Below are 27,743 nucleotides of genomic sequence, written 5' to 3'. Positions count from 1 at the left end.
CATTCAAGTACATTTCCTTACTTTTAAATGGGGATAGCTTTAAAACAGGCAATAAGAAATACTTCAGCTGCTTACTCTGGTGGGTTGCCTTCAGAATGTGGGCTTTTATACCGTTTTCTCAGGGGAAATATGTGTCATAGCAGGAAAGTGGGAAAGAAAAACATTTTAGTTCCAGCACATTAAAGCACTAATGAAACACACATACACAGGTGACTACTGATAACAGCGCTGTAATAACTGGAGAGTGAATTGGTTTTTACTTTCCTAAAGAGCTGTTGCTGAGTTAACAACCAACAGGAAAAGATTCACGGTCCATTAAACTAATGAAAACGTGGCACTTTAGCAGCATATGAAAAAGTAATGGTTTGTTGATAATACATAGGCTAAAGATGTAGTGTGGGCTTAAATGTTCAGTATCAGGATGTTCGACTGAAGTAGAAATTTCCCACACAAAACGTGATTCTATAATATCTTCAATGTGTATCGGCACGGCACTTAAGTAAATGTACTTGCTTAAATCTACCAGTTCATTACATACTACTATTAGTATAATCATTACATAAGTATAGTGTAACGTTACTCTGTCTCCCCCTGTTGACGCTCTTCTCATCAAAACACAAGAAATGGCCATCCAACAAATTACGCATGCGCAGTAGTCGGCGCTTTAAAACAAGTCTTGAGGAGGGAACATGAAGGCACTTTGCAGGTGGTCTTGAATAACAGTCGAGGTAAGCTCAAAACACAATAACTACATGGTAGTTAAAACACGTCTGTCCGATTATGAGTGTTTCATAACGCGGCTGTTATAACCGCTCCGCTCCGGACGCGCATCTGTTGGTTAAACAAGCCGGCGGCTAACGTTAGCAAGCTAGCTGTTATTGTTTTTCATGATTTCGCGAGAACCAAAATGGAGGAGAAGGCTGCTTGCCAGTGTCCTACACAGCCACTCCCGAGTCCTCATACTGTAATGTCTACCCTGACGCACCACTGAGTTTAAATCCTCCTAATGTGGCTTGTTTGTGTCTCTAAAAGCGACTGTGTATTTGTACTGCAGTGCTAAGGTAGCGTAGCTTAAATTTCAAACCCGGAGGAAGATTTTGAGGAGAAAGATGCCCGGAATCTGTCGCACATAGTCTTTTGGAGTAGTTAGTGCATATATGTCACTACCAGTTCATAGATAACATGTCGTCCAGTTAAACAGACAACAATAACAAGACACATGTTTTTATTCATCATTGTGTTCGTTTTGTAGGACAGCAGCTCTAATGGGAGGAAGCTGTGGTTGAAATGCACCGCCGAGGCGCTGCAGGATGAACAGTCGTTGTGTTCGCCATGACTCTGAGGTCCACACTGTTTCCAAATACAGGATTCAAGCAGGACGCTGACACCAACGACTTTGACAAAACGCGTTTTGGGGCCGCCACGGTGGGACCCGTGAGCCTCAAGAGGGAGTCCTGCGACTTTGTTATAGATGTTCAAAACGCACACGGGGGCGAGATCCCGAGCAAATCAAAGGACTTAGGCCAGAATTACATGACAAGCAAAGTTTCCCTCGCGGCCACAGTTGCAGAAGACAATAAAACTGTGGGGATATTGTCCCCTGTCAGACAAATGGGGGGTGAGGGAACCCCAGTGAAAGGTAAACCCCTCTCTGCTGACAATATGGATAACCCTCAGATGGCTCTAAACAATAACCCCAAGGATGGAGTTGCGGATGACAGTGCAAAGGGGGTTGTCCCAGGAGTCCTTGGCACCGCATCCATTGAACTCTCCTCTGAGGGCAAGTGGAGGAACATCAGGAAGACCCCTGCCAATCCCCACACACAGGCCAACTGCCTCCGGCAGATTCTCCTCCTCCAGTTGGACCTTATTGAACAACAGCAACAACAGCTGCAGTCCAAGGACAAGGAGATAGATGAGCTCAAATCAGACAAGGAGACAGTAAGTAAAAGTGTTTTTAGCAAACATTGGTGTGTTTATATAATGCGTTGAATTTAAAAAGCGTTTAAAGTGACGTTTGTCTGTCTTCTTTTTGCAGCTGCTTGCAAGGATTGAGCGCATGGAGCGTCGCTTGCAGCTCACAAAGAAGGACCCGCCGCGTGACAAGCGCCTTTTCCAGCCCCTGGAGCCATGGACCCCTGACAAGGAGGACATGTGGGATCTGGAAGTAGAGGAGAATCCACAGCCCAACACAGCCACTCCGCTCCCCTTTAGTCGGGGTGGCAAAGGTCAAAAGAGGTAAAGTAAAGAGCAGAAAGCACTGGGCTTTTCTTATGTGCCTTATTCTTTTAAATCAAACACACAGGAATGAAATTCATGCAGAATAGGAGATATTACGGTCTGACACTTTATGGCTGCTCGATTATGGGGAAAAAAAATCACGATCACAATTATTTTGGTCAATATTGAAACACGATTATTTAACGGGATTACTCGTTGACTTTTGGAAAGATGTTGCAATTATTGAACTTAATAAACAGTGAAACAGTTTAACAAATCAACAGTGAAAGCACCTTAAACTGTGAAATTTCCCTTAATACTTTTAGAATTCCCCTTAAAATAAATAATATAAAAATTATATTCAAATGTTGGCTGAGTGAGGTTAGTCTTCGGAAGGGGCGAAAGTGTGATTGACCTTCAGAACACAAGACAAAATAAGAGTTTACTTGCTAAATGTAATGTGCAAAATAGATGTTTTTCTCGATTACGTTGTTTTTGTGATCGTTAGGAGCCGAGATGGAAATTGCAATCAAAATTTGATGAATTGCCCAGCCCTATGACACAGTTCATTAAAACTGTTGTAATCTAACTTACTCTGTAATAAATATTATTAATAATAATAATAAATATTGTCATATTGTAGTAATTCAAATTATTTTCTTTGCACACACAGGAAATCTTGCTTTGGAGATACAAAAGTCCAGAAATCCCGGGGCAAAAGTGCCAAGCTCAGCCCCCAGAAGCCCGAGATTCAGCCGGGCTCTCCCAATCAGAGAGAGCTGCGCAGTAAAGAAACCCCAGAGAAGACCGTTCCCATGAGGTCGGGCTCAGAAAGGGACCTTATGCTCCCGTGCAAAGAGGAGCCCGATCTGAACTGTCAGATCGAAGACCTGCCCTTCATGTCTACTACAGAGATGTACCTCTGTTGCTGGAACCAACCTCCTCTGTCTCCACTGCGTGAGACTTCCTCTAAAAAGGAAGAAGAGGTGGCCAGTGAGTGGACTCCTCATGTAGTACATGATATGCTGATTGTTTGTAAGCGTAACCTATATCTCATCTTTAATCACTATATCCATCAAATGTCCTGAACACACGTTGATCTCTGAATAGCTTACCTTTCCCGCCTTCTTTCTTCCTCTTAGTTCCATCTTGGAGGGAAAATCACATAGAGCCTTTGGAAGAGGACTACTCCTTTAGTCCCTCTGAGGTGAGACACATCTTAAATGCTAATAATTCTGCCTCTGGGGTTTGACAGGTCATCTCACATTGAATCCAAAAGCATTGAACTCTTGAGTTACATGTGTGACTTTGTCTTCCCATCAAGCCGCTGGATGACAACGTGTTTTTAAAACGCCACGCGAAGCTGGAGTTGGATGAGAAGAGGAGGAAAAGGTACCAAACACCGGCTGAACTCATTTGATTTGAGATTTAAATAAATCAGTTTGTTCTTGAGTTTTGATACTCCATCCTGGGGATAAAACAGTCAGATTATAACGCATTGGTCAATATTTGTTTGTTGTGTTTTTTTGTTAAGGATCCCTTAATTTGGTTATTAAAGAGTTGTGACCAAGATATGTACTGACTATACTATGAAAGTAATTAAATTGGAAAATAAATCATGATGTTAATAACACCTTAAACAACACAAATACAAGAACAATATTAAAGGTGAGAAAAGAAACCTGAAAACTCAAATAAAAACAACAATGAAGCCCGTAAAACTTTAAAATCTGAACTATGATGAAGTATACTGCACTGTAATAAACATCAGGTTCTAGTTTTGGTGGGGGCAAGCCTGTAATTTAAACATTAAATACATATTTTATAGTTAAAATGGCACAAAAGTCTAATTCATTCTCAAGTATTATCTACTGCTAACTTTATTTCTGACTTTGCAATGCAAGTGACAGGAAGGCTTTTCAAGAGAGACTTAAGAACAAACCATATTCATAGTCAGGGTTGTTTGTCAACAGATTAAACTCCAATCAGACATTTTTAAAACCAGTAGCCAGTACAGATCTATGAGTGCTAGGTCTCCGGTGTACAGCCAGGCTCTGGGTTCCACACAGCGAATTATAAATGGTAAACTGTTTTGATCTTGCCCTAAATGTTTACTATACTGTACATACAAGGTCCAACTTTGAGGCTGAGTTTTAAAGTGTTACAATCACAAAAGCAAGTGTTACAATGTACGGAAACTAATGAAAAACATCAATACAATTTTGCATTTCACCGCAATATACAGGAGGGTTGAGACTTAGTGCTCAGAGAAGGACTAATGAAGTCTGTAAGCTACAAATGATTTGGCGTTTCTTCGAGCAATAAGGGGAGATTCCTCACTCGTTCTTTACTCTTGCTGATACTTTTATTAATCGTCTGTGTTTCCAGGTGGGACATCCAGCGAATCAGAGAGCAGCGCATGTTTCAGCGTTTGCAGCAGCGCATGAACAGGAAGAAAGTCGTCCCGGAGACTGAGCCAGAGCTCTCGTCCTTCTATCCCGACACTGAAGATGGTACATCTGCATAACTTCATATACAATTACAGTGCAATGTAGTAACTTTAGTGGGGTGTTTTTGAATGGGTTCAAGGTATTTTCTAACTTGATTTTTGTATTTATTTCTGCCAGTTGAAACTATCGTGATCACTCCCTTCTTGCCTGTTGTTGCATTTGGCCGGCCGTTGCCCAAACTCTCACAACAGTAAGTTTGTGTTTGTCTTTAATTCTGCTTGATGACATTTTACTGTGTGATTAGCTCAAGCTGAGGCTGGTATGATCCATAAAGTTATTGACTCGTCATCTCATTACTCTGGTGATTCTGCACTGCAGGAAGTCCAAAAGCACATTTTCAAAAATGGTTACAAAGTGAAAAAGAAAAATTTAAAGAATAATGAGGGAAGAGGAGGAAGCCAATGGGAGAAAGCAGCCTTATTTGGTAATTTGAACATTTTATTGAGCCTTGACTATGAGTTACATTACATAACATGTCATTTAGCTGACACTTTTATCCAAAGCGACTTCCAGTTAAGTGCTTTCCACCCTGAAGGTGCAAAGTCCTTGCAACAAGTAGTAAGTGCAAGTATATTAGCTTTAAATAAGCTAAACTACAAAGAGCCATATGAAAGTACAGCTTTAAAAAAAATGTATATATTATTATTTCTTTTTTATTATTATGTTTTTATTCTGAGTTAACAAAGTGTTTTTACAGTTTACAGGATTAAAAGGTTTGCATATACAGACCGGTGACAAATAAAAATCAAAAACCAAAATAAAGTGTCTCCAGAACAGCTTCAGTGTTTCTTGGCGTATATTCCCAAAGTCTGTTGAACTGTACTGGGGGTTCAATCATTCTTACAAAAGATATTCCCTCTTATTTATATATATATATAAATAAATAAAAAATCTCTATACTAAAATGTTTATTCTTCCTCCAGGAACTTCGAGCTGCCTTGGCTGGATGAGCGAAGCCGATGTCGCATCGAGGTGTCTAAAAAACAGACTCCCCACCGGACCTGTCGGAAGTGAAACCCTGTTGTGTGTGTGTGTGTGTGTCAACCTGCGGAGAGATGCCACTCCATGCCCAGATTAGAAAATGCTATATTTGTCTTGCCTGGGGGGGGAAAGACAAGTCGCCAGTCCCTATGTGCAACTGCTGTTGCTTTCAGTCTGAATTCTCAACGGGTCTCCACTGACCAGGGTGGGATGATAGCTGCGCCACTGGGTGTCAGTGATATTTTTGGTCTCATTTACACTTCTGAAAAGGAGATTAAAATGCCTGATGCCCCAAGATTACAATCCCTGTGTTAGCAGCTGTTGTCTGAAATGTATGATCAGTTATGTGCATGTTCTGTAACATGTTTAAAATACATTTTGTAGCATCCAAAGTTGATTTTATCACAAAAGTGGAGTTTCTCTCACTTTTTATGCACAGTCAGCTGAAGTGGAATCTAATCTTGAGCGCTTTCATGGGGGGGGTGAAAAAAAAACCCCATTGGTTGCCATTTTGATTGAAAAAGTAGAGCTTGTGCTGTACGTCATGAGCAACACGGCTACAACTTTTTGTTCTGGGTCGTCCTCGGGTCATTCTCCCTGCCTATGTGAAAAAAGTCCAAATCTGACTATCGTGCTGTGTATCGCCTATATTGTTGTTCGCATACAACTTCAAATAACATTTTATCAATGTTTAGTGTGATGTCGGGAGGTTTGATCCACACTCAGCATGATTACATATTTAACAAACTTACAGTTCTTGCCAATCTAATGTAAGAAGAAATTAACAATAAGCAGCCAAATGATTGTTCTGTGTTCCTGGTTTGCTTTATAAAAACAACAGCACGGATCATTAGACAGCCAGTAAACTTGGGAGTGAAACCCAGTGTTCTGTTCCCTGTTTTGTTTCTTAGTTGTTTTTTTTGTGTGTGAGTTGCATGAACTCTATTTAGCTGTTTTTAAAAAAAACATGGTAGCATGGCTTCACCCCAGAATAGAAAATAATCTCTGCTCTTTGGGCTACGACAACTACAAAATATTGTTCTTGAAAGCATGACTTTTGGCTGCTCGGTTCAGTGAGAGCTGCTGCGTTCATCATAACGCAATCTGATAATAACAAAGTACAGTTTTGATCTTTCGTGTTTCCAATCTTTACAATATGCTTAATATTAGGCAAGTGGTGTGTATGCATTTGGTCTCTTAAGGATGCAGTTACCTGACATTCAAGGGAACCATTTTAGACAATAAATAAGCTTTCTAGCTGTTAGTTCTAGCGATGTTCACCAGTATGCTCTTTAAGATGCTGCCAGTTAATCTCTTCCTCTCTGAGTTAATCGCAGTGTTTGATTTCTGCCGTGTCTTCTTCCTTTTTTATACATACGATGCAATAGCTTTCTGCAGCTTCAGCACTTCTGCCAGGCGTATGTGTAGGCACAAGTTTTGGAAATACAAAGTTGATTTTTCTCTTTTTCTGTACATAGCTTTCAGAAACAAATGTACATAAAACATGGCTGTTATTTTTTTATTATTTAATGTTGGACGTGTTGAGTACATTCAATATTGTTCTATGATTGTATGTTGACAAATTGACAGTTTGAAAAGTTACTTTTTTTTGGAATAAAATTAACATGTCTACGATATTTCGATTTTGGCTGTGTACGTTTTTTGGTTTGATAGAATGGGAAGAAGTAGATATTTGAAACTTTAAGAATAACATCTTATTAAAAGTGCAATAATTAGTATACTGTATGTACTGTCCTATATACGTGTTATTTACCACAGCTGTAAGGTGCTGGAAAAGCTTAAAAATGCACCTTGAAATGCTTGAAAAGTGCTTGAATTTGATCTAAAAAGGTGTAGGAAGATATGAATATATTGGCCCGTTTATTTTTTGATGAAGACCCTTTTAAATGTAATTATTCAAGAATTGTGACCCAGATATGAACTGAGCATTTAACAGATGTACATCTGGTTTCCATGGAAAAACACTGGATACTACACTTCCCATAACGCAACTAGATAGCATCTTTCATTAGACACTCCCTGCCTGGTAAACGCACACATATTTCCACAACAAAACCGAGACAACCCTTATGACATCACTATGACATCATCAAGGTTAAGTGCTTCTTTCCACAATGAATAAACTGAACTTTACGTGTAAAGATTTCTCCAATCAGACAACCAGTTAGATAAATCTGGAAATAAAAGTTTATTGAATAAAGAAAAGCAAAAAAAAAAAAAAATGGGACAGTTTCTCAAAAATGAACACCACCGACTCCTTAACGTTTTGGTGAAACCCAGCCGATCTCAAAAACGCCACTGGGACACGGTTAGAGGGCGGTACGCAGGAGTGCCTTTCCACTGGTGAGGAGTCAGCTGGACAAACTTTTCTTCCTTCTTTCCTTCCTTTCTTCATTCTTGTAAAATAAACCCTCCCCTTCGTGAATTTAGACCGAAAAGATGTTGCGATTACACACTTTTTGTACCTCATCTTCAGCTGAACCCCGACTGTCAACTCTCTCAAATAAACATAATCAAAAGTCATCAGAAATGTGCTGAATCAGTGCTAAAACTGTATATTTTATATGATGATAATACAAAGAATGCCAAACCAGCCAGACGTACAAAAAGTGCTGACATATAAAATATCCACTTCTGTCCTGTTACCATCTTTCCTTTGGGTTCTTTTAAACATTTCGTTTTTAGTGTTAATTTAAATTGTGAAAACTTCATGCCTTGAGGAGTTGGTATTTACACAGACTGCGAGAGACATTTTCACTTTCAGAGAATTTGTGTCATTTGGCAATGTCTTAAATGAGGTGAGACCTGTGAAGGATAATGACCCTTGTAGGTTTCTGATAAAATACATAATACACCCATAAAATGAAAACACCTCAAACGGAAAGCCACACAGCTGAAACGGCGAGTGTTCTGCCAGTTATACCTTTAAAAGAATCTAAACACAGACATTTGAGTATGTTTTTATCTGTATTAACAACCCAGCCACAGTGTCTGACACGTCGCTGTGTGTTCAATCTCTCCGGAGGTTATTCAGCCGCTCCTCCAGATCTGCGTCTGCGTCAGCCAGGGCGGCTTGGGGCTCCTGCTTCTTTCCTCCGGCCACCGACAGGCTTCCTCCGGTGCTTGGAAGATCTGAAATGATGAATGCAACATGCTTACAAAGACACAACACGTGGAAAATACCAGACAAAAGACGAAAAGGAAGGATGTGTAGAATTGACATTATTGTGCTTAAAGTGTTTCTTACTTGACAGTTCGTCGGACAGATTGAGACCCAGCTCGTCCAACACTTGGGACACGATGGTGTCACTGTGCATGAGGCAGAGACACAATCACAAATGTATCAAAGTGAATGCCAAACATATATTGGCTTGGTTAGATCAGATTGTGGAAAGTGAATTAAGAAGTCAGAAAATGGAGGCAGGAGTTGAAGGGGAAATCCACTGTTTGTTTTTTTTTGGGGCTTTTCCAACTTTAATGGACAGGACAGCTAGGTGAGAAAGGGGGGGAGACATGCAGGAAATCCTCACAGGTCGGACTCGAACCCTGGACCTCTACGTCGAGGCATAAACCTCTATGTAAATGTGCGCCTGCTCTACCCACTGAGCCAACCCGGCCACAGTCCACGGTTTTAATATTGCCCTTCCATAATTGGTGGGACTTGCCAGTAGGCCTGCACGATTAATCGTTATAAAAATTTCACGATTTAATTTATAAACAACTTTATGACTTTGATTCTCATTTCATTTTACGAGCCGACAGCATCACAAACGCTACTACTTTCTTCTGTGAGTTTTAAACATGGACTGTATAAAATAGGTTTTAAAGAGCGCTGCAGTGCTCTCCCTTCTCTTCATTGAAGCCTCTATGTTTACAGCCTTGTGGTGATGATCAATGTGCTATAGGTGCCAAAATACATCTATGTTTGGTACTGCCAATGTGTTTTGTTTTGTCATGGTTCATGTGTGCAATAAACATCACACTTCGTGAGCAGAGAATCGTGATTCATATTTTCCCCCCCGAATCGTGCAGGCCTACTTGCCAGAGATTTAAACAAGAATTGTCAATATAATGTATGTCTTCCATAAATGTGGAATAAAATGTTTGCACCTAAACAAAAAAAAATACATTTTGTCACTGATCTCTGTCCCTTACCTCTCTTCCTCATCATCCTCATCACCCATGGCATCGTCGATAGCGTCATTCATCATCTCCTCTTTCATGTCCATGATTTCACTCTGTCGTTCAAACTCCATCATGATCTTCTGAATCTGAGGCAGTTTCAGCTGCGGAGATGGAATAAATATAAGATGGTCAACATCAGGAGGCCTATCTTTTATTCCCATTGAATGGTGCGTTTCTGGGATTTCTTTGCCAGACCTGTCTGTTCATGGTGGCCATGGCTTTGGTGACGCCTTTCATAGCCTGCGCCATGCTGTTGTTGGACTTGAGCGTCTGTATCTTTAGACTGACGGCCTGAATGTTGGCTTTCATCATGATGAACTTCTTGACGTAGCGCCGCGTGCGAACCAAATCCTTGGCCATGATCTTGACGGCGTCCTGCAAAGATTAAAACAGCACACACAGCGCACAGAATTACAAATGTATTCTCTCCTCATAAAAACACAAGTTCTTCTTCCTTCGTCTCACCATTTGTCCCTGTTTGGCCATTTTCTTGATGTCAGCGATGATCTTTTTCTCCTGTTGCTCCAGTTTCATTCGCTCTCGATCCAGTTCTCTCATGGCTCGGTTGAGCGCCCTCTGATTCTGCTTCAGCATCTCCTCCGGAGTCTTCCTCTTCCCAAACAGGAAGTCCATCTGTTTGAAAATACCAAAAGCAAAACATCAATACACGCAAACTAAATTGGCATTGTTAAAATAAAAAAATATATGTTTGTGGTACTTGATCTTTACTTGAGTCTTTTCATGCCACTTTCTACTTCGCTACATCTCAGAGGGAAATATTATACTTTATGCTGTATTTATCTGACAGCTTTAGTAGGTACTTTATAAATAAAAGACCTTTGCACACCAAACACATCACACATTTTAAAGTAGAACTGAAACTTCTGCATGTGTGTGTTACTGTGTGTGATACTGTGTGTGTTACAGTGTATGTGTGTGATACTGTGTGTGTTACGGTGTATGTGTGTGATACTGTGTGTGTTACGGTGTATGTGTGATACTGTGTGTGTGTGTGTGTTACTGGTTTTAAGATGTGGAAACGATTGAGCCCATGATCATTTTATCGATGTTAATTGTTTTAGTCATTTTTCATGTAAAAACATTTCATGGCTCCAGCTCCACAAAAGATTTGCTGCTTTTCCTTTTTAATAATGTTAAAACATATTCATTATTTTTAAGAATTACTTTTATTTAAAAGTTTCAATGCAGGACTTTTACAAAGTATTTTACAGTGTGGTAATTAGTTGCTATTTTCACACATACAGTATCAGTCAGTATCTAGCCCCGTTTCAGCCAATGACTTCATTGTTTCCTGGTACATATTACTCAGCAGTTAGTAATGTGACTAGAGGCCTGACGTCTCCGTTCAGCCGAGTTTTAGCTCGGCTGTCCGCCTCGAATCTGTCTCAACAGCTCCCAAGACGACTAACTGCTAACTGCCAGCCCTAGCGCCGCAGACTAAACCCAGCTTTATGAAAGACAACCCGGACAGTGTGCTTCTCTCACCGTGTACAAAGCTCGTCGGTAATCCTAAAGGTTAAGCGATGTTTAAGGCGTCTTCTCCGACTACAACTCGACACTAATTTGAACAATTATTTGTTTTCTTTCCTAGACTTCCGTGTTGCGGTAGTTTCACTTCCGGGAAATGACGTTTTCGCGTGCCCAAAGAAATAGGCGTCCTACGTGCTGGCGTCACAGGTGTCAAAATCACGCACCAAAGGTGTAATAAAGTAAATGGATTTCAAAATAAAGTCCTTAAATTAATCCATTACATTTTCTCATGGCAGTGGTGGGAGAAATACTCATCCTACAAATAGTAATACAACTATGTAAAGATACAGGTGAAAGTCCTGCATTTTTTAATTGCACTGTAGTAAACGGAAGAGTCTGTTTAATCATCCATCCATCCATCCATCTTCATCCGCTTATCCGGGGTCGGGTCGCGGGGGTAGCAGCTCCAGCAGGGGACCCCAAACTTCCCTTTCCCGGGCCACATTAACCAGCTCCGACTGGGGGATCCCGAGGCGTTCCCAGGCCAGGTTAGAGATATAATCCCTCCACCTAGTCCTGGGTCTCCCCCGAGGCCTCCTCCCAGCTGGACGTGCCTGGAACACCTCCCTAGGGAGGCGCCCAGGGGGCATCCTTACCAGATGCCCGAACCACCTCAACTGGCTCCTTCAACTGGCTCCTTCCGTCTGTTTAATCAGCAAAATATAAAATATCAAAAGCAACATTTTTGAGTTTTTTGTTGTTACATTTATGTTATTACATTTTTAATTTGTAAGGTAAAACTGAGGTTCATTCTCAGCTTTTTTTCTGGGAATTTACACATGACGGTTATTTACAGACTGATTCCAGAATTAATTATATTACTTTACATTATTTTATTATATTGTATTTTTTATTTATTTGTCTTCTTCTTCCATTTTCTTCAGTTTCTAAATACTTTTTTTATTATAAAGCTAGCTGCGTCTGTTATCAGCACTCTCGTATTTGTTGGGTATTTCTAGATCTGTTTAAAACATTTTTGGCATTTTTTGACAAACGCTTTTATTTTTATAGGTGAAAGCGCCGGACATCCGGTCATAATCTTAAGTGCTTTACGTATCTGAATTGCACACGTGCGTATTTCGTGAAAATGCTACAAACATGTCAGCTACGGAGGAAGACAGTTGGTGATAGTTGGCTTTGATGGTTGAACAAAGGGAACTCTTGATGATAGATACTCAGTTAATTTAGGGACACAACATTTATGGATTAACGGACTTCTCAGGGAGTTGAACCGCGTTTCTTTGGGGAAGCTATAACGTTACCCTTCTTCTTAGTGCCTCTGGACACATTTCCAACTATTTAAATATGGGGGTATTCAGTATTGCACATCAGCACAAGTTGTTGCTTGTTTGGACTAGAAGATTAAACAAGCCTGCATCAATCTCAAGAGTGGGCTCTCAGTTTGCCTCTCACCACGTCTCAGCTACCCTCCTGTGCCCAGAGGACAGTAGCATCAACCCTGTGGTGAAGAGACAACGCAGGGTGTTAAATACCTCCCAACACAAGCGTGTTGCATCTGATGGATGGCAGAAACACGAGAGGTCAGTCCAGAGTAAAACGGGGGAAAATGAGATCCCAGTGTTGCAGCGGCCATATCAGAGGAAGGGAGATGACAGCAGAGTGTCATCTGAACTCAGGAGGCTGAGTCTGGATGATTTCCCTGAAGAGAAGGAGAGGATGGTGGGACAGAGGTCAACACTGGACTCCAAAGCTGAGAACTATGAGGTTGTTTTTGGCATCGCCCCCTGTCTCTTGGCTCTCACTCAGGGTAGAAGGCAGGCCCGTAAACTGTTTGTAAAAGATGGGGAGGCATCTCACAGGGCGTCTGTGATACAGGTCTGTGAGAAGGCTCACAGTCGAGGAGTACAAGTCCAGCGGGTCAGTAAGAAAGATCTGGACAAGATGTCTTGGGGGCGAGTACACCAAGGAGTATGTCTGCAAGCAAGTCCTCTGGGCTATCTCACAGAGGACAGAAACTCTGCACCAAACAGAGGAGACGCCCCTCTCTGGCTCGTCCTGGAGAGAATTCAGGACCCGATGAATCTCGGCGCCATCCTGCGTTCGGCTTATTTCCTCGGTGTGGACAGAGTCCTCAGCAGCCTTCGCCACAGCTGTCCTTTGTCTCCAGTGGTCAGCAAGGCCAGCTCAGGCATCATGGAGGTGATTGGGGTGTATGGATACGAAAACCTTGAAGACATGCTGAGGTTGAAGGCGGCACAGGGCTGGCAGGTGGTTGGCACGGTGGGGGCTGAAGCCGAGGAGACCCAGATTCCTGTCACCCAGTGTTCAGACTTTCAGATGACTAAACCCACGGTGTTGTTGATGGGAGGTGAGGGGGAAGGATTGTCCCAGCAGCTGCTCTCTCTGTGCCAAACCCTTCTCACCATCCCAGCTGGCAGAGAGCTGTTCCCCGGGATAGAGTCTCTCAACGTCTCCGTAGCTACAGGCATTCTGCTGCACTCTCTGCTGTCCTCCAGGAGGTCGACCAGATGATGACCACCATAAATATCTGCCTGTACTCTATAAAAGATGCAACTGGAACCGAGAATTTGACATTTATAGACAACACAATTACATGTTGATGTATTTGAAATTGAACTGCAATTTTTAGAAGTGGCTTTAAGGATAAGGATGATGATATCTTGTATTTTTCTTCTGTCAACAAATTCCAACAATGAATGTATCTGCTAACATGTATCGTGTGTGTATCAAAGCCTGATTTGTCTTCTTCCTCTGTGCTGTAGAGATCCATTGTTGTCCAAAAAATATTAAAAAACATCAATGAGCCACACTCTTGTCCCCAACATCCAACAAATGCACTATTTCCTCCTGTTTGAGTAATGTTTGATTAAAAAAAACAACAGTGACTAGCTGTTAAGGAAATTACTAACCCTTTAATAAAAGGGAAACTCTATATTTGTGACCAGTTTTGTTTCAGTAGGGTAGAAAAGTCTGAAAGTAGGTGGTCTTTTTACAGGAATCTGTTGACCGTAAAGAATACAAAATAACACCAGGCTTGTCCTTTTAAAATATTGCACTGTTGCTCACTTGAAATAGCTAATATTCATTATGTCTGACACTACTTTTTCCACGCTACACAAAAAACAAATTCCACCTATGTTAAAGTGTAGTAAAGAAAGGAAAAAAGAAGGTCTAAACAATCAAAAATGCCTTGGTTAGGTGGGAAATCCTGTCTTTAGCCCTTTACACCGTGTACATGTGTTGTTGATAAATGGCTGGATGTTAAGGCTTTAGAGCGGTGGTTCTCAAACTTTTTTTCAATAATGTACCCCCTGGGAAATATTCTCTGAGCCAAGGACCCCCCCGAAGTGTTTTTTGGTAGAAAAAAAAAGGCTATATAAAGAGGTACATTACAGCGCTGCACCACCACTGTCTGATTGACTAAACAACAACTTTGTAACTGAAAGACACTCAAATGCTACTTCAAATGTTTAAAATCCATGACTAAATTAATTTATTATTATAGTATAATTTTTCATGGAATTATGCATGACTGATATTTTTTAAATTAACATAAAAAAAAGACTCTCACATACCCCCTACAGTCCTCCAAAGTACCCCTAGGGGTACACGTACCCCCATTTGAGAAACACTGCTTTAGAGAGTTGGCAGGGAGCTAAAGGCTGCAGCCACCAGCCTTTAGATGTGTCCAGTCTTTGAATTGTGCACTTACCCTGTCTCTTTAAAGGTGCTCTAAGCGATGTCACGCGTTTTTTAGGCTACAACATTTTATGTCACATACAGCAGATATCTCCTCACTATCCCCTAGCTGTTTGTCCCCTGAACACATTGTAAAAAAAAAAGTGGTCTCTGTAGACAGCCCAGGCTCCACAAACAGCAACAATAACAAACTGTGGCAACCTGCAACACCAAACATAACAAGCAGTGTTCCAGCGTTCCAGCCAATAACCGACGAGAAGGATTTGGGGGTGGGGGTTCGGGGGGTTAGTGCGCGGAAGCACGGAAGGGAGGGGGAGGGGCTGGGGAGGAGGGAGGGGCGAGCTAGCCTCATTTTGTTTGAAAATACTTTGAACGTCAACAAGAAGTAACGTCACCCAACATCGCTTAGAGCACCTTTAATAGGGCTGCAACTAACAATTATTTTCATTGTCGATTGTTTTTTTTTTCTCCCAAAGCCCAAGATGACGTCCTCAAATGTCTCCTTTTGTCTTCAACTCAAATATATTCCGTTTACTGTCACAGAGGAGAGAAGAAACTAGAAAATATTCACATTTAATGAGCTGAAATTGATCATTTTTCTTCATAAAAAATGGCTCAAACCGATTAATCGATTACCAAAATAGTTGCAGATGAATTTATAAGTTGACAACTATTCAATGAATCGATTCATCTTTGCGGCTCTACTCTTCAAGTACCCAGCTAAACACACGCTCTGGTCAAAGGTATGCAGACCCATAAACCATGGTTATTAATCTGCTGCTATAACAGCCTCCACTCTTCTGGTTTCAGTCTTTCCACCAGATGTTTGAACCTGCTGCAGGGATTTGCTCCCATTCAGCCACAAAAGCATCAGTGAGATCCAACACTGATGTTGGGTAAAGGTCTGGCTCTCAGTCAATGTTCCGGTTCATCCAAAACGTGTTGGACGGGGATGAGGTCAGGGCTCTATGCAGATCAGTCAGCTTCTTTCACACCAAACTTTCTTTATGGAGCTGGCTTTGTTGTCATGTTGAAACAGGGAAGGGACAAACTGTTAAAATAGCATTGTATGCTGCAGCATTAAGATTTCTCTTCATCGGATTTAAAGAAAAACAACCTCAGACCAAAGGTACCCCATATACTATAACACATCTACTATATTATATTTCTTTGATGTGGCTATATTATTACAGACACTATAGTTACTTAATCACGTGATGTATTATTCTGCTGATATATGCTGTTTACATATACACGTGACTCGCTGCTATTAACCATATCACTCTCACTTTACCTCATGACTTTAATTGCTCTTGTATAGTTTCAATTTGAATTCAATGCTTCTTGTATACTTCTTATTTATTAACTAATCACTTGTGTCTGTGCTGCTGAAACATCTGAATTTCCCCTCTTGGGATCAATAAATGCTCATCTTGTCTTATTTTAAACTAGACAAACAATAATGCTAATTCATCAAAGCCTCAGTTATAACACAGTGGGTTGTAAGGCCTTGTATGTTTATGAAACAAAAATCAAAAATCAAATGAAAACACCTTGTTATGAAAAAAAGATCCTGAATGTCAATATAATCAGAAACCTGTTTGAAATAATGACTTAGTATCACAACATAATGAACATTCTCAAAATAACTACACATAGGCATATGGAAATTTTGAGAATGTGTCTCATTACTTTGTGATACTAAGTCATTTTTTAATACTAAGTCATTACTTTGTGATACTAAGTCATTTTTTAACACTAAGTCATTACTTTGTGATACTAAGTCATTTTTTTAATACTAAGTCATTATTTTTTAATACTAAGTCATTATTTTGAGATATAAGTCGTTATTTTGAGAAAGTTTCTCATGATTTTGAGAAAGTTTCTCATTATTTTGAGATAATATGCGATTATTATGCAAAAGTGCTTATTAAAAAACATAATAGTAAACAATACTAAATCACTAAATCATCATTTCGGGAAAGGTTGTTATTATAATGACTTACAGGATTTTTTTTTTTTTTGTTCATTACGTTTGCGGGAATGGGCTTCAATAGTTTGTGTACTTTTGTCTTTATGATTAACATAAAAAAACATATGATCATATCTAAAAACCTGAGAGAATTTGCTTCAATCACTGAAGAACAACGCCACAGAAACTGTCCACATGGCGGCAGTATGCACAAGCAGAGCTACCAGCGAGCCAGTCTGCTGACTGAGGAAGAAGAGTGGCGCACACAATGCACAGCACGGCTGACAAGGGTTGTGTCTCCCTGATTTTCACGATTAATTTCCAATTGAGTGGAAACTTGTGAAGGGGCAGCAGCGGAGCCGTTCTCTTTCTCTTCGTGTGTATTTGAACTCTGGATTGAGTGCGAATAAGAAATCTTTGACCGGAAACGTCGGCGAGTGGTCCAACTAATCCTAAACATTGGATTACACTACACAGTAAAGGCTGCATGAAGGAGCTGCCCAGCCCAACGGGGGCTTGGCCGACACCCTCGTTTATGGAAATCGACACCGAGGCTTTGATATTTGGGCCTTGATTTTTTTTTTTCTTTACGATGGAGGTGGGACGAAAGTGCGTGTAAAGAAGCGAGATATTATTTTATGGGCGATTGGTTGCAAATAACGTATTCTTTCTGCTTCCGTTAAAAAAAGTCCTGTTTAGCAGGCTAACAGCTGCTTGGCTGGCTAACGGCTGGATCGGCTAACGCTAGCTAGCCAGTGTGCTAACGTTACGTCTTTCTTTTGATGTGATGCGAATTCAACCATTACTATCGGCCATCAACGTTTCGGCTGGAACATTTGTTCTCATGGCTGCGGATTATTAGTTAGCTTCACAGTAAACTGTCCGGCGTGTCAGTTTTTGGAGACACGTTTTAAGAATATAGTTTTATTCTTAGGTCGCTGGCTGAATATATTGTAATGTATTGAGTTAGCCGTGGACATGCTATATAGAGTCAACACTGACCTAATGTTAGCTACCATTACTATAACCGGACAGCTCATTTTACTCCTTTCAGGTTGTGAGTAATTTACTGTCAACAATAACAATTCACATTAATACGAAATAATGTCATGGTCGGTGTGTTAATGTCGGGTATGTGGGTTATTGGCCTTGCTAACGTAACGTTAACTAACATGCAAAAAAAATTGTCAGCAGAAATTTAGAAAATTCCTGCACGCAAGAGTTAAATTAAGCAAAGCCAACGTTGGCGTGATTTTCATTTTGAAATATAACTAGGGTGAGCCTGCTTTGTCGTAACACAACTAGTCTTTTTTGTTTACATGCGTATAACTTATGTGGTTGTCGGTAGCTAATGTTAGCCTTCTACGGGACACAATCAGCTATGTCCTGACATTTGTGTGAGTCGTGGATGTTTTAAATCCCCATGTGGAGATCAGTTTGCGTTCAGATTTATTGAAATGACACTCAAATTTCGCCGAAAGAAAGGCACTAATGCCGATAGACTGTTGTCAAAGGACGGTAAATAATAGCCACTTGGTTCCATTAACGCCATTTTAACAGGGGCTCCCTGCGAGGGCCTGTGTGGTGGTGGTGGTGGTTTATTTACGGTTCGGTGCCTTCCACCGGACCGGGACTTGAATAAAGTGCCTTTGGTCTCACTGGAGCTACAGAAGGAGGAGCCGTTTGAACATGGAGGGCCCGAGCCGAAGCACTGGATTCAGGCAAAGTCGAAGGTCCCGTTCACAACGCGACAGGGAGCGGCGGAGGAGGAGAGTGGACCTGGCCAATGAGCGGGCCACATCCCTGTCCTCGGGCTCCGATCGGGAGGCTTGTGGGACGAACAGTGTGCTGGGTCCCGGTGGGAGAGAATGCCGGCCCGGTTTTGGGAGACACAGGCCTCCACGCCGGAGGAAGAGGGAGTCAGTGTCCTGCGAGGAAGACATCATTGATGGCTTCGCTATTGCGAGCTTTGTCAGCTTGGAGGCACTGGAGGTAAATATCTTGATTTGTACACCCAGCTGCCATACACCTAACAGTATTTATTTTCCACAGAAGTATATATTGATGGATCACTCTTTAATGAAGCGTGGAAGACAGGTGGCACAGTCCCTTTAATTGATATAGTTGATAATCATGTATGATTGACTACTTTTAATCGTTGTCCTCTTTACTCCTCTCCATCACGTCAAATCATGCCTTCGTCCCTCCAGCTGAAGGTGTGAAAAGGCTTCAGATTGAACTCCTCAACTCTTGACACTATTCCTTGTTTGGAGAAAGCAATCCACTCAGGCAAACCCCAAACCCCAAGGCATCCCTCTGATGGGTTTTGGAGAGGCCTCAATTATTCATGTTCTAATTCAGTGAGGTGTTGATGACCTGCCAAATGGCTTTTCAGACTAAGAAAGAAGTAGCTAATCCACATCAAATTATTTAAATGAGCGTAATTATATATTACTCAACAGCAGATATTCTGTTGTTTAAGTACTGTACTTGGACCTTCACCTAATACTTTTCATTTCCAACTCAGTCACTCAAGATCAGAAAAGAAACTAAAGTGGCATATAAAATCCGCATTTGGTTGGTTTCCACCTGGAATTTAGAGCTTTAATACATCATATGTATGCATGTGGCACAATTGGCAGTCTGATGAAGAGAAAACAATCTCTAATATTAGTTCATCTGCCTTCAGGGTAGCTCTGATGACAATTGCGTTTTACCTCTGCATCAGGACAGAAAACCAAATTATTTGTCAGTAGGTTATGTTGTAAAACGCACAGACAGTTACGCTATTCTCCGGATTCTAACTTGATTTTATAGTCAAATCAATGATGAACGGTACGATGGATGGTTGTCTGAAACTGCTAATAGGAAAAAAGTAAACATACCAGCAAAAACTACAGAGTTTACTGGTGGAATGTGGCAATTTTCTTTTTCCAAATTTCTAACTTCCTGCCTGAATTTATTAACAAGCAGTAACTGCCCGCAGTTATTCTGTAGAAGATGATTCAGTTAAAAAAAAAAAACCGTTCCACCAATTGGACAGACAAGCTGCGATGACCTTCATGTTGAGTTATGCACTTCAGTTTTTTTTGTCTTTATTCCAAATGCAGATATCTAATTTAGCTACTAGGGCTGCAACAACGATTATTTGTTTGAAAATGGTGAAAAATGTGGATCAGTGTTTCCCAAAGCCCAAGATGACATCCTCAAATGTGTTGTTTTGTCCACAACTCAAAGACAAAGACATTCATTTTACTGTCACAGAGGAGAGAAGAAACTAGAACATAGTCACATTTAAGAAGCTGGAATCAGAGAATCTTTAAAAAATGACTCAGACCGATGAATCGGTTATCAGAATAGTTGGTGATTAATTTAATAGTTGACAACTAATTGATTTATCTTTGCAGCTCTAGTATTTTCTATAATAAACAACACAAAGTTCATAACATTGCAACCAAACAGAATAATGACAACGTGTGGCATTTTAAAGTGTACGTAGTTGGTTTTTTAAAGCATCTAACTTACCAACTGGGTTTAAAACTCGACAGAGTAGTTGTGGATTATCTGTAGCAACCACATCTTGTATTTTCCAGATGTTATTTCATTGGATTGCACTTGTTATGTGCATTGGGAATTTCTTTATTTGGATCTAAGTCACCTATACATTTCACTAAATACAAGCAGTCCCTTTTTCTTTCATGGTTAACTCACTCAGCTTGTGACTCGTTAAAGCCAAGACACGCCTACTTGCAACCTCTCATCACAAACTGGTGTTTCCTCTTTTTAATTATTTCATTTCAATGATTTTGTTTTAGCCTGAAGAGATCATTCTTTCCAGTATTTCACCAGAAAAAAAGTATTTCATGTAGCTGAGATGCTTTTCTTTTTGTTTGTCATCTCACAAACCCTTAGATTTATTTTCTGACCCCCTGAGGTAGTTTAGTGGAGATAAGTGATCAGAAAGATGGGAACCTCTATACACTACAATGTACTCTAATACCACTTTCTGTCTTTTTATGTTTTTTTATTGTGGACATTTGTCAGAATTATTGATTAAACCATACAGTCATTTTTTATGAAGTAGGGCGGCTCAATTATGGAAAAAAATCACGATCAACAATTATTTTGGTCAACATTGAAATCACGATTATTTAACGTTGACTTTCGGAAAGATGTTGCAGTTATTGAACTGAAGAACACTGAAACGGTTTTAACAAATCAAAAGTGAAAACACCTTAAATTGTGAAATTTCCCTCAATACGTTTCCCGTTGAACTTTTAGAATTCCCTTTAAAATAAATAATATAAAAAATATATTGAAATGTTGGCTGAGTGAGGTTAGTCTTCGGAAGGGACGAAAGTGCGAGGTAATGTGCAAAATAGTTGGTTTTCTCGATTACGTTGTTTTTGTGATCGTAATACAACACAACCACGACATACAGTCTAAAAGCACACCATATAATTGAGTCTACACACAAACGGCTGAAGTCTCATGCAGGCTGCATTACATCATTCTGCTGTTTTTATTTTTTTTATTTTTGCGATCACTCAGAGTAGAAACTATGCAGAAATTAGTTCTGTCAAGGCATTATTCCGCTCGTAGCTAGCATATGCTCTTTGCCCTCAGTCATACACATCCGTGCTTATTGCTAGACATGTAAACACAGATTTTTCTCTCGTTATCAGATGGACTGCTCTCTGAAGCCCAGTCAGCGCACTGATATGCTGGGAAGGAGGAACAAGGGGAAGAGAGGGCCAGAGGAGAACGGTGGAGGGCCGCTGTCCGAGCCGGAGGAAGGCGCTCCGCACAGCTACTCCAGCAGCTGTTGGAAGAGTAGAAATAAGAGGAGAAAGATAGAGGTGAGTCGAAGAGTTGTGACTCTACTGTGCCTGTATGTTTTGGTTGGATCCACCTTCATCTTGTCACGTGAGATTTTGCGCTAATTCCTAATCAAATAGCAATGTTTACATTTCTATCGCGCTGATAACCTGTATTTCCCATTGCCATTAAAAAAAATAAAAAATAAGCCAGTAAAACTGGTTTCCAGCACCTTTTATTCAAGGGTGTTTTTGTTGAAACAGTGCAGGGTGATTCCTTAGTTTTATGTGGGCATATTTTAACTTAAGTTTAATCGCTGTAATTGATATACATTTTTCCATTTATCCTTATTTAAAACCTATTTTAAATACTATATATTCTTTTTAAGGGACACCCTTTGGAGACTGGCTACATTGTAAGTTTATTTTCTAATATCATAGTGAACATGATGCTCTGATGTATACATGTCCTGCAACAGTGCAGCATTTCTGCAAACTGATCTAAAACTACTTTGCCTGAAATATTCTAATAGATGTTTTTTTTTCTTCTGTTTCTTCTTTCAGTGTGACACTGAGAGTGATACAGGAGACAAGGTGTGTACTGCTTGTTATCTTATCAATATACATTTCATGCTTTTCTTATTAGGCCATGAATGTGTTGCATGTAACACAGTTTGCACTTAACACAACAAGAAACAGGAAACTCAGTTTCTGTCTTTGACATTTGTAAAGCTATTTTTAATTGGTTTGGACACATACTAGTCTGTCACACTTAAAGTGCTCATATTATGCTTTTTGGCTTTTTCCCTTTCCTTTATTGTGTTATATATCTTTTTTGTGCATGTTATAGGTTTACAAATTGAAAAAGCCCAAAGTCCACCACAAAGGGACTTACCATCTCCAACAGAAAACACTGTTCACAAACTGCTCCAAACAGCTCTATTGTAGTCCAGCCTTTACTTCAGAGACAAACGTGGTCACTTTGTAACACGTTATAATGCTCGCCTAGCTGCTAGTGTGGCACGCCCTCATACTCTGCTTCTGACTGGCTAGTAGTCCTTACCTAGGTACTGTCAGGGCACTCCCTCATACTCTGTTTCTGACTGGCTAGTAGTCCTTACTTAGGTACTGTCAGGGCACGCCCTCATACTCTAATTCTGACTGGCTAGTAGTCCTTACCTAGGTACTGTCAGGGCACGCCCTCATACTCTAATTCTGACTGGCTAGTAGTCCTTACCTAGGTACTGCACATGTGCGACTCCCAACAAAGATGGAACAGAAGTGAGAGGTCTCACTCTGTAGCTAAAACAGAGAGCTCAACACACAGGGCGAAAAGAGGAGCTGCAGCAATGTGCAGTACAACAAAAATATGGTGTTTTTTGATAATTAAACCGTGTAAACTTATTCTGATGTAACCTCCTAAATACAATTATGAACCTCAAAATGAGCATAATATGAGCACTTGCAATACAATCTTGATACAGCAGAGTTTTCCCTGGGTTTTACGTTCAAATGACATCACACGCTCATTTGCTCATTTAGTGGTGTCTTCACAATTTTAAGCTAGTTTAGTAGTTGTCGGTTACAGCGAGGGAGAGATCGCTAAAGCAAAACTTGGAGGAGCAGCTTGTCACTAAAATGAGTTGCTGGTCCACCTTAAAGGTCAGCCCACCTTAAGTCAGCGTGCATTCACACTGATTGCGTCGGTCCTCAGAAGGTGCGGCGACTACGCAGGTCTGCCCATCCAATGGGGGTAGACTTTGTGTAACAGCTTTTGTAAAAGTCTTTGTGTAAAAGACTGTTTCCTGCATCAACACAGCACAGCTGCTCCATCTCTTTTCTTTCTCTATTTCTCCACGGAATCAAGCTGCCTTCAAGTAAGGTTGGAAATGTCAAGATCTGACGGAAAACAATAATTGTGAAATATAAAGTCTACTTGTGATACATTGGGGGATTAAAGAACACAACAGGACGTCACACAAATGGGCCATTTAAGTGACACTCCCGCTGCCGCACAACCCTGCGGCCAATTGACGGATCGCTTTTTCTGGTCTGAACGTGCCCTCAGTAAGCCTGTGCTGAAGTTGCTGCTAGCTCCGTGGCTAGTCCCCCTTCATTTTAAACAGCAGGTAGCAAGAAAGACACGGGAACTTGGCTTGGGTCTTGAGGAGTTGTAGCATTTATTCACCGACAGATAAATTGTACACAGACTGCACTCCTACTTTCACAGCTATAACGTTACTGCTCACTTCATACTCACCGACAAACACACCCCCCTCTCTCTTTTTCCCTCTCGCTCTCTCTCTCTCCACCGCACACTCGCTAACGGCTGCAGCTGCCCGCCCGTGTGTGTGTGTTTGTGTGTGGATGGGTGGGTGGGTGTGTGTGTGTGGGGGTGTGTGTCACTGCTTGTGCCACTCTGTACGCAAAAACAAAGAGCGCATGTCCCGTGCATCGGCTCGTCCAGATGCTCTCCACATTGTTTTTAAGTTCATACCATTTTATACAGTGTGTGGGTCATACGCTTAGGCGCAGCTGTACAATGGCAGGGAAAACCCCGTACAGTACAAGAAATAGCTGATTTAATATGATGAGAATAAATGAAATCTGTTTCTTACCCCCCATCTAGGCCTCCGACAACGACATGGACCCAGTCTTCACAGTCAGTACGAGGAAAGGTACGATTACATTCATGAAATTTAACTGATGTGTCAGTCAATGGGACCTCACAAGCATATATTTAGATCTTAACAGAAAACTACTGATGTAGCCTGGATTGTTTTTCATTTGATTCATAGGGAAGCTAGCGCTGAATTATCTACGAATAAATAATAAATAAAGGATCAGAATACACCGTTCTGTGCATTGGTGTGATATGGCACGGAAGATCACTTGTTTTTCTGTGGTGTGGGTTTAGTCAGTGATGATCATTTTCAAATTCTCCCAAATTTCCTTGGTGTTTTTGGGATTTCGTCTTTCTTTGAAAATGCATTAAGATCCAAAATGTGAACCTGTGAATCCTTCTAACCATAAGCACTATTTCACATTTTGGGTTTTTGGTCCCTCTCTGTAAATGTTGCATTTTCTCACCCATAATCCTGTAATGTGCAGGAAAGGCAAAATGCTGACTTATCTTCTCTTCTTTAGTTGTGGAGCCGGCCCCCTCAAACATGGGCACATCCATGGCCAAAATCTGTCCCGCCTCTGCCGGCCCGTTGTGGTGGTGTCTCACGGTTGATGGTGACCCCGAGAGTATCTGGCCTGGAGCGAAGTCAAGAGAAAAACTTGGAGCAGCATTTCCCAGAGCCTGTTTCTTCTTCTACCTCTTCTGTGCCCTTCTCTTGCCTGCCTCCCCCGGTCACAGCCTCGGGCACGCTGCCCAGGTCCAGCCCGTTCAACGGTAACGGCAGTCGCCACAACGGCAGCCCGCCACTCTCCAAACCCAAACCCTTCCACACTTTGCCTGGACGATCTCACTCCATCTACAACATCAACAGGTATGTTAATTATGAGCACCTTTTTATTACACTTGCTTAATTTTTTTACTATGAATCCCTGTTGGGTTAACTGTTGATTCGTGAAACATTATCTATGCTTTCTTTCTTCAGGAGCAACACCCCAGTCAAGCCTCCCCCATCTGCTTCATCTGTTGCATCTTCCTCATCCTCCATGCGCCCCCCGACTCCCTCCACCAGTGTACCGCTGCCCTACATCAGGGGCTCAGGATCCTCAGGGCCCCACCGACCCCCGTCCCGAGCCAACTCTGGGGCCTTGTTCGCATCCTCACCTGGCCTCCCCCCCCCTCCACCTCTGCTACAAGGTCCTGGCCACTCAACAGCAGCAGGTACATCAGTAGGAATGCTACGTTTCACTGCTGTAACAGTCTGTTGGTCCGTTTCAGCTGTTCATGGGAACACAATGACTAATTTGTTACTGAAATAAACCAAACCCAGACTTCCTCTAGCGGCTGTCTGGGGTGTTGAGGAAGTTGTATATTCTTGAACTGAGGTCTGAGCATCTGTTCTCTTTTGTCTGTCAAATAAACTCACTATAATGTAGCAACATTTGGCATATTATATACTTTTTTTATGCTTAAAATGAAGAGCAAATCTGTGGTATTATTTAAATGTGAACGTTATGTTTTTTAATAATTCACTTATTTATTTTTCTCTCGCTTTCTTTCCCCTCAACTACAGACCAAGAATTACTGCGTCAAAACTTAAACTCCCACTTCTTGAATTCACAAGAGCGCGAGGGCAGACGCAGCGTCCCAGGGGCCGAAAATAATGCAGCAGCTGCGGGCCGCTCCACTCCCGGGGGCCCATCGGCATCAAACTCCGGACCGGGTTCGTCAGGCCGGACGTCTCAGAACCAGCCGAGCATCCCGCCTCTGGCCTTCCAGTTTCATCAGCACAACCACCAGCACCAACACACGCACACGCACCAACACTTCACGCCCTTCCTGCACCCCACAGCAACAGCACCGCCTCTGGTGAGATGCTCTCTGTTGTTATGCTGAACATCTGTGTCGTACTTTAAATTCCAATGTGGCTGGAATGTGGACCATGTTCAGTTTTTTTTTAAATTTTTTTTTATATAGAAGTTTTAACCCACGCACTGCTTTTGTCTTTTAGTTTGATAAGTATGCAGGCAAAATGGACGGACTGTACCGACACCCTGTGAGTACTTTGTGTAATCTTACTGATTATGTTGGTGGGGATAATTTACAGATTAGTATGTTACATCATAAAACAACGAGGCTGAGAATATATTTTAGCTCTAGTTTTAGGACCTGAAACATTTGAAACCAAACTAGATTGAAGTACATTGTTTTGATTTAGAGCTGTTCTGTGGTCACTCAGCTATATGTATGTGCGTGTGTGTCATTGTAGTTCTTCCCACAATACCCGCCGCCCTCAGTGCCGAGTATCCAGCCTGTGATTCCTCCCACCGGGCCTTTCAGTTCCTTGCAAGGAGCATTTCAGCCAAAGGTGAGGGAAAAAAAAACTCTTTCTACATCTTTGTATTACTTATTCCTGGGCAGCGACTAGACAGCACGTTGTCAGGGAAAATGTCACATTACGTGGTGTAATTATTGTCTTGACATTGGTCAGAGTGACCGCTTATTTGATCACCCACACTGGAAGAACACTAACGAAACTATGAAGCATGTTTGATAACAATCAGGACTTCCCAGACAATAGTACAATCCATAATGACTTGATGAATGAACTCTTATCCTTACTTTTGGAAAAAGTGATTCCAGAATCTGAAAGATAGCACTGAAAGAGTAAAATAATAACCTCACATGTTAATCAGTTGTAGACCTGTAGATCAGGTATGGCTCATGTGTTATGCTGTGTGTGTGACAGCCTCTTGTCCCTCAGGGAGCGGGTCCTGACATAACCGCACGACTTGGGGTTGTACCTCACCACCTGCAGCCCAAAGACCCCAGGGTAAGGACAACATGCTTACTTAGGACCTAAAGTTTGCATCATTATGTCCTCCTTTTGTTTGAATAAGACTGTATTGACCAAAGTTTAGGCTAGGATGTGCTGCAACATGGGCCTAGTCAGTGCAACAGAGTGCAACACTTCCTGATTGAGAGTGAGATATGTGGATTAAAAGTGGTTTCACACTTCTGTTTTCTCATAGCTAACTGATCCATTTGGGACATCGTTGAAAATCAGTAATGTAAGCAAAAAACAGATGTTTTTTGAATCTCTCCTTAAAACCTTCAGCCTGTTTTTACTTTCTCACTGCTTCATTCACTCTTTGCACTAATCTCACTTGTAATCTTGACTG

At 41.2% G+C, this 27,743-nt stretch overlaps 4 protein-coding genes across 5 annotated transcripts in view; 3 read left to right on the top strand and 1 right to left on the bottom strand.

The window, feature by feature from the left end:
- Nucleotides 1-634: 634 nt before the first annotated feature.
- On the top strand, nucleotides 635-7,348 carry msl1b (MSL complex subunit 1b). 2 transcript variants are annotated; one of them, XM_078278684.1, is made up of 9 exons: nucleotides 635-728; nucleotides 1,253-1,941; nucleotides 2,039-2,238; nucleotides 2,894-3,213; nucleotides 3,363-3,427; nucleotides 3,545-3,612; nucleotides 4,609-4,733; nucleotides 4,848-4,920; nucleotides 5,654-7,348. In XM_078278684.1, the coding sequence occupies exons 2-9, from the start codon at nucleotides 1,333-1,335 to the stop codon at nucleotides 5,742-5,744; spliced, it is 1,551 nt and encodes a 516-aa protein (XP_078134810.1). In that variant the 5' UTR covers nucleotides 635-728; nucleotides 1,253-1,332; the 3' UTR covers nucleotides 5,745-7,348. The 2 variants fall into 2 exon arrangements, with proteins under 2 accessions (XP_078134810.1, XP_078134809.1); XM_078278683.1 differs by having other exon boundaries at nucleotides 2,894-3,255.
- Nucleotides 7,349-7,901: 553 nt separating this feature from the next.
- chmp2a (charged multivesicular body protein 2A) lies at nucleotides 7,902-11,567 on the bottom strand. Its single transcript, XM_078278685.1, has 6 exons — nucleotides 11,424-11,567; nucleotides 10,383-10,550; nucleotides 10,113-10,292; nucleotides 9,888-10,018; nucleotides 8,980-9,041; nucleotides 7,902-8,864 (listed from the first exon to the last, which is right to left on the bottom strand). Exons 2-6 carry the CDS (start codon nucleotides 10,548-10,550, stop codon nucleotides 8,743-8,745), a joined length of 663 nt encoding a protein of 220 aa, XP_078134811.1. The 5' UTR covers nucleotides 11,424-11,567; the 3' UTR covers nucleotides 7,902-8,742.
- Nucleotides 11,568-12,498: 931 nt separating this feature from the next.
- Nucleotides 12,499-14,259, top strand: mrm1 (mitochondrial rRNA methyltransferase 1 homolog (S. cerevisiae)). Its single transcript, XM_078279755.1, has one exon. It carries the CDS (start codon nucleotides 12,774-12,776, stop codon nucleotides 13,959-13,961), a length of 1,188 nt encoding a protein of 395 aa, XP_078135881.1. The 5' UTR covers nucleotides 12,499-12,773; the 3' UTR covers nucleotides 13,962-14,259.
- A 3,100-nt stretch (nucleotides 14,260-17,359) lies between these two features.
- The window catches only part of fbrs (fibrosin), a 19,685-nt gene continuing 9,301 nt past the window's right edge, over nucleotides 17,360-27,743 (top strand). The window contains 13 exon segments of the mRNA XM_078278547.1: nucleotides 17,360-19,113; nucleotides 21,807-21,980; nucleotides 22,328-22,354; nucleotides 22,503-22,532; nucleotides 24,568-24,616; nucleotides 25,086-25,135; nucleotides 25,137-25,435; nucleotides 25,547-25,782; nucleotides 26,135-26,430; nucleotides 26,573-26,617; nucleotides 26,831-26,929; nucleotides 27,311-27,394; nucleotides 27,594-27,632. Coding sequence (XP_078134673.1) covers nucleotides 18,811-19,113; nucleotides 21,807-21,980; nucleotides 22,328-22,354; nucleotides 22,503-22,532; nucleotides 24,568-24,616; nucleotides 25,086-25,135; nucleotides 25,137-25,435; nucleotides 25,547-25,782; nucleotides 26,135-26,430; nucleotides 26,573-26,617; nucleotides 26,831-26,929; nucleotides 27,311-27,394; nucleotides 27,594-27,632 — 1,731 coding nt within the window. The 5' untranslated portion in view covers nucleotides 17,360-18,810.

The sequence above is a fragment of the Sander vitreus genome, chromosome 21, assembly GCF_031162955.1.
Source record: "Sander vitreus isolate 19-12246 chromosome 21, sanVit1, whole genome shotgun sequence".
In the NCBI taxonomy this organism is placed as follows: Eukaryota; Metazoa; Chordata; class Actinopteri; order Perciformes; family Percidae; genus Sander; species Sander vitreus.
This window is presented reverse-complemented; position numbering and strand designations above follow the sequence as displayed.

Bases quoted from the DNA above. Each gene is read 5' to 3' on its own strand.
- msl1b (XM_078278683.1), top strand. From the start codon at position 1,333: ATGACTCTGAGGTCCACACTGTTTCCAAATACAGGATTCAAGCAGGAC. The intron at 2,239-2,893 runs GTAAAGTAAAGA...TTGCACACACAG, and splicing joins GGTGGCAAAGGTCAAAAGAG to GAAATCTTGCTTTGGAGATA. The intron at 3,613-4,608 runs GTACCAAACACC...CTGTGTTTCCAG, and splicing joins GATGAGAAGAGGAGGAAAAG to GTGGGACATCCAGCGAATCA.
- chmp2a (XM_078278685.1), bottom strand. From the start codon at position 10,550: ATGGACTTCCTGTTTGGGAAGAGGAAGACTCCGGAGGAGATGCTGAAG. The intron at 10,293-10,382 runs GTGAGACGAAGG...TAATCTTTGCAG, and splicing joins TGGCCAAACAGGGACAAATG to GACGCCGTCAAGATCATGGC. The intron at 10,019-10,112 runs GTCTGGCAAAGA...CCATCTCCGCAG, and splicing joins TGGCCACCATGAACAGACAG to CTGAAACTGCCTCAGATTCA.
- mrm1 (XM_078279755.1), top strand. From the start codon at position 12,774: ATGGGGGTATTCAGTATTGCACATCAGCACAAGTTGTTGCTTGTTTGG.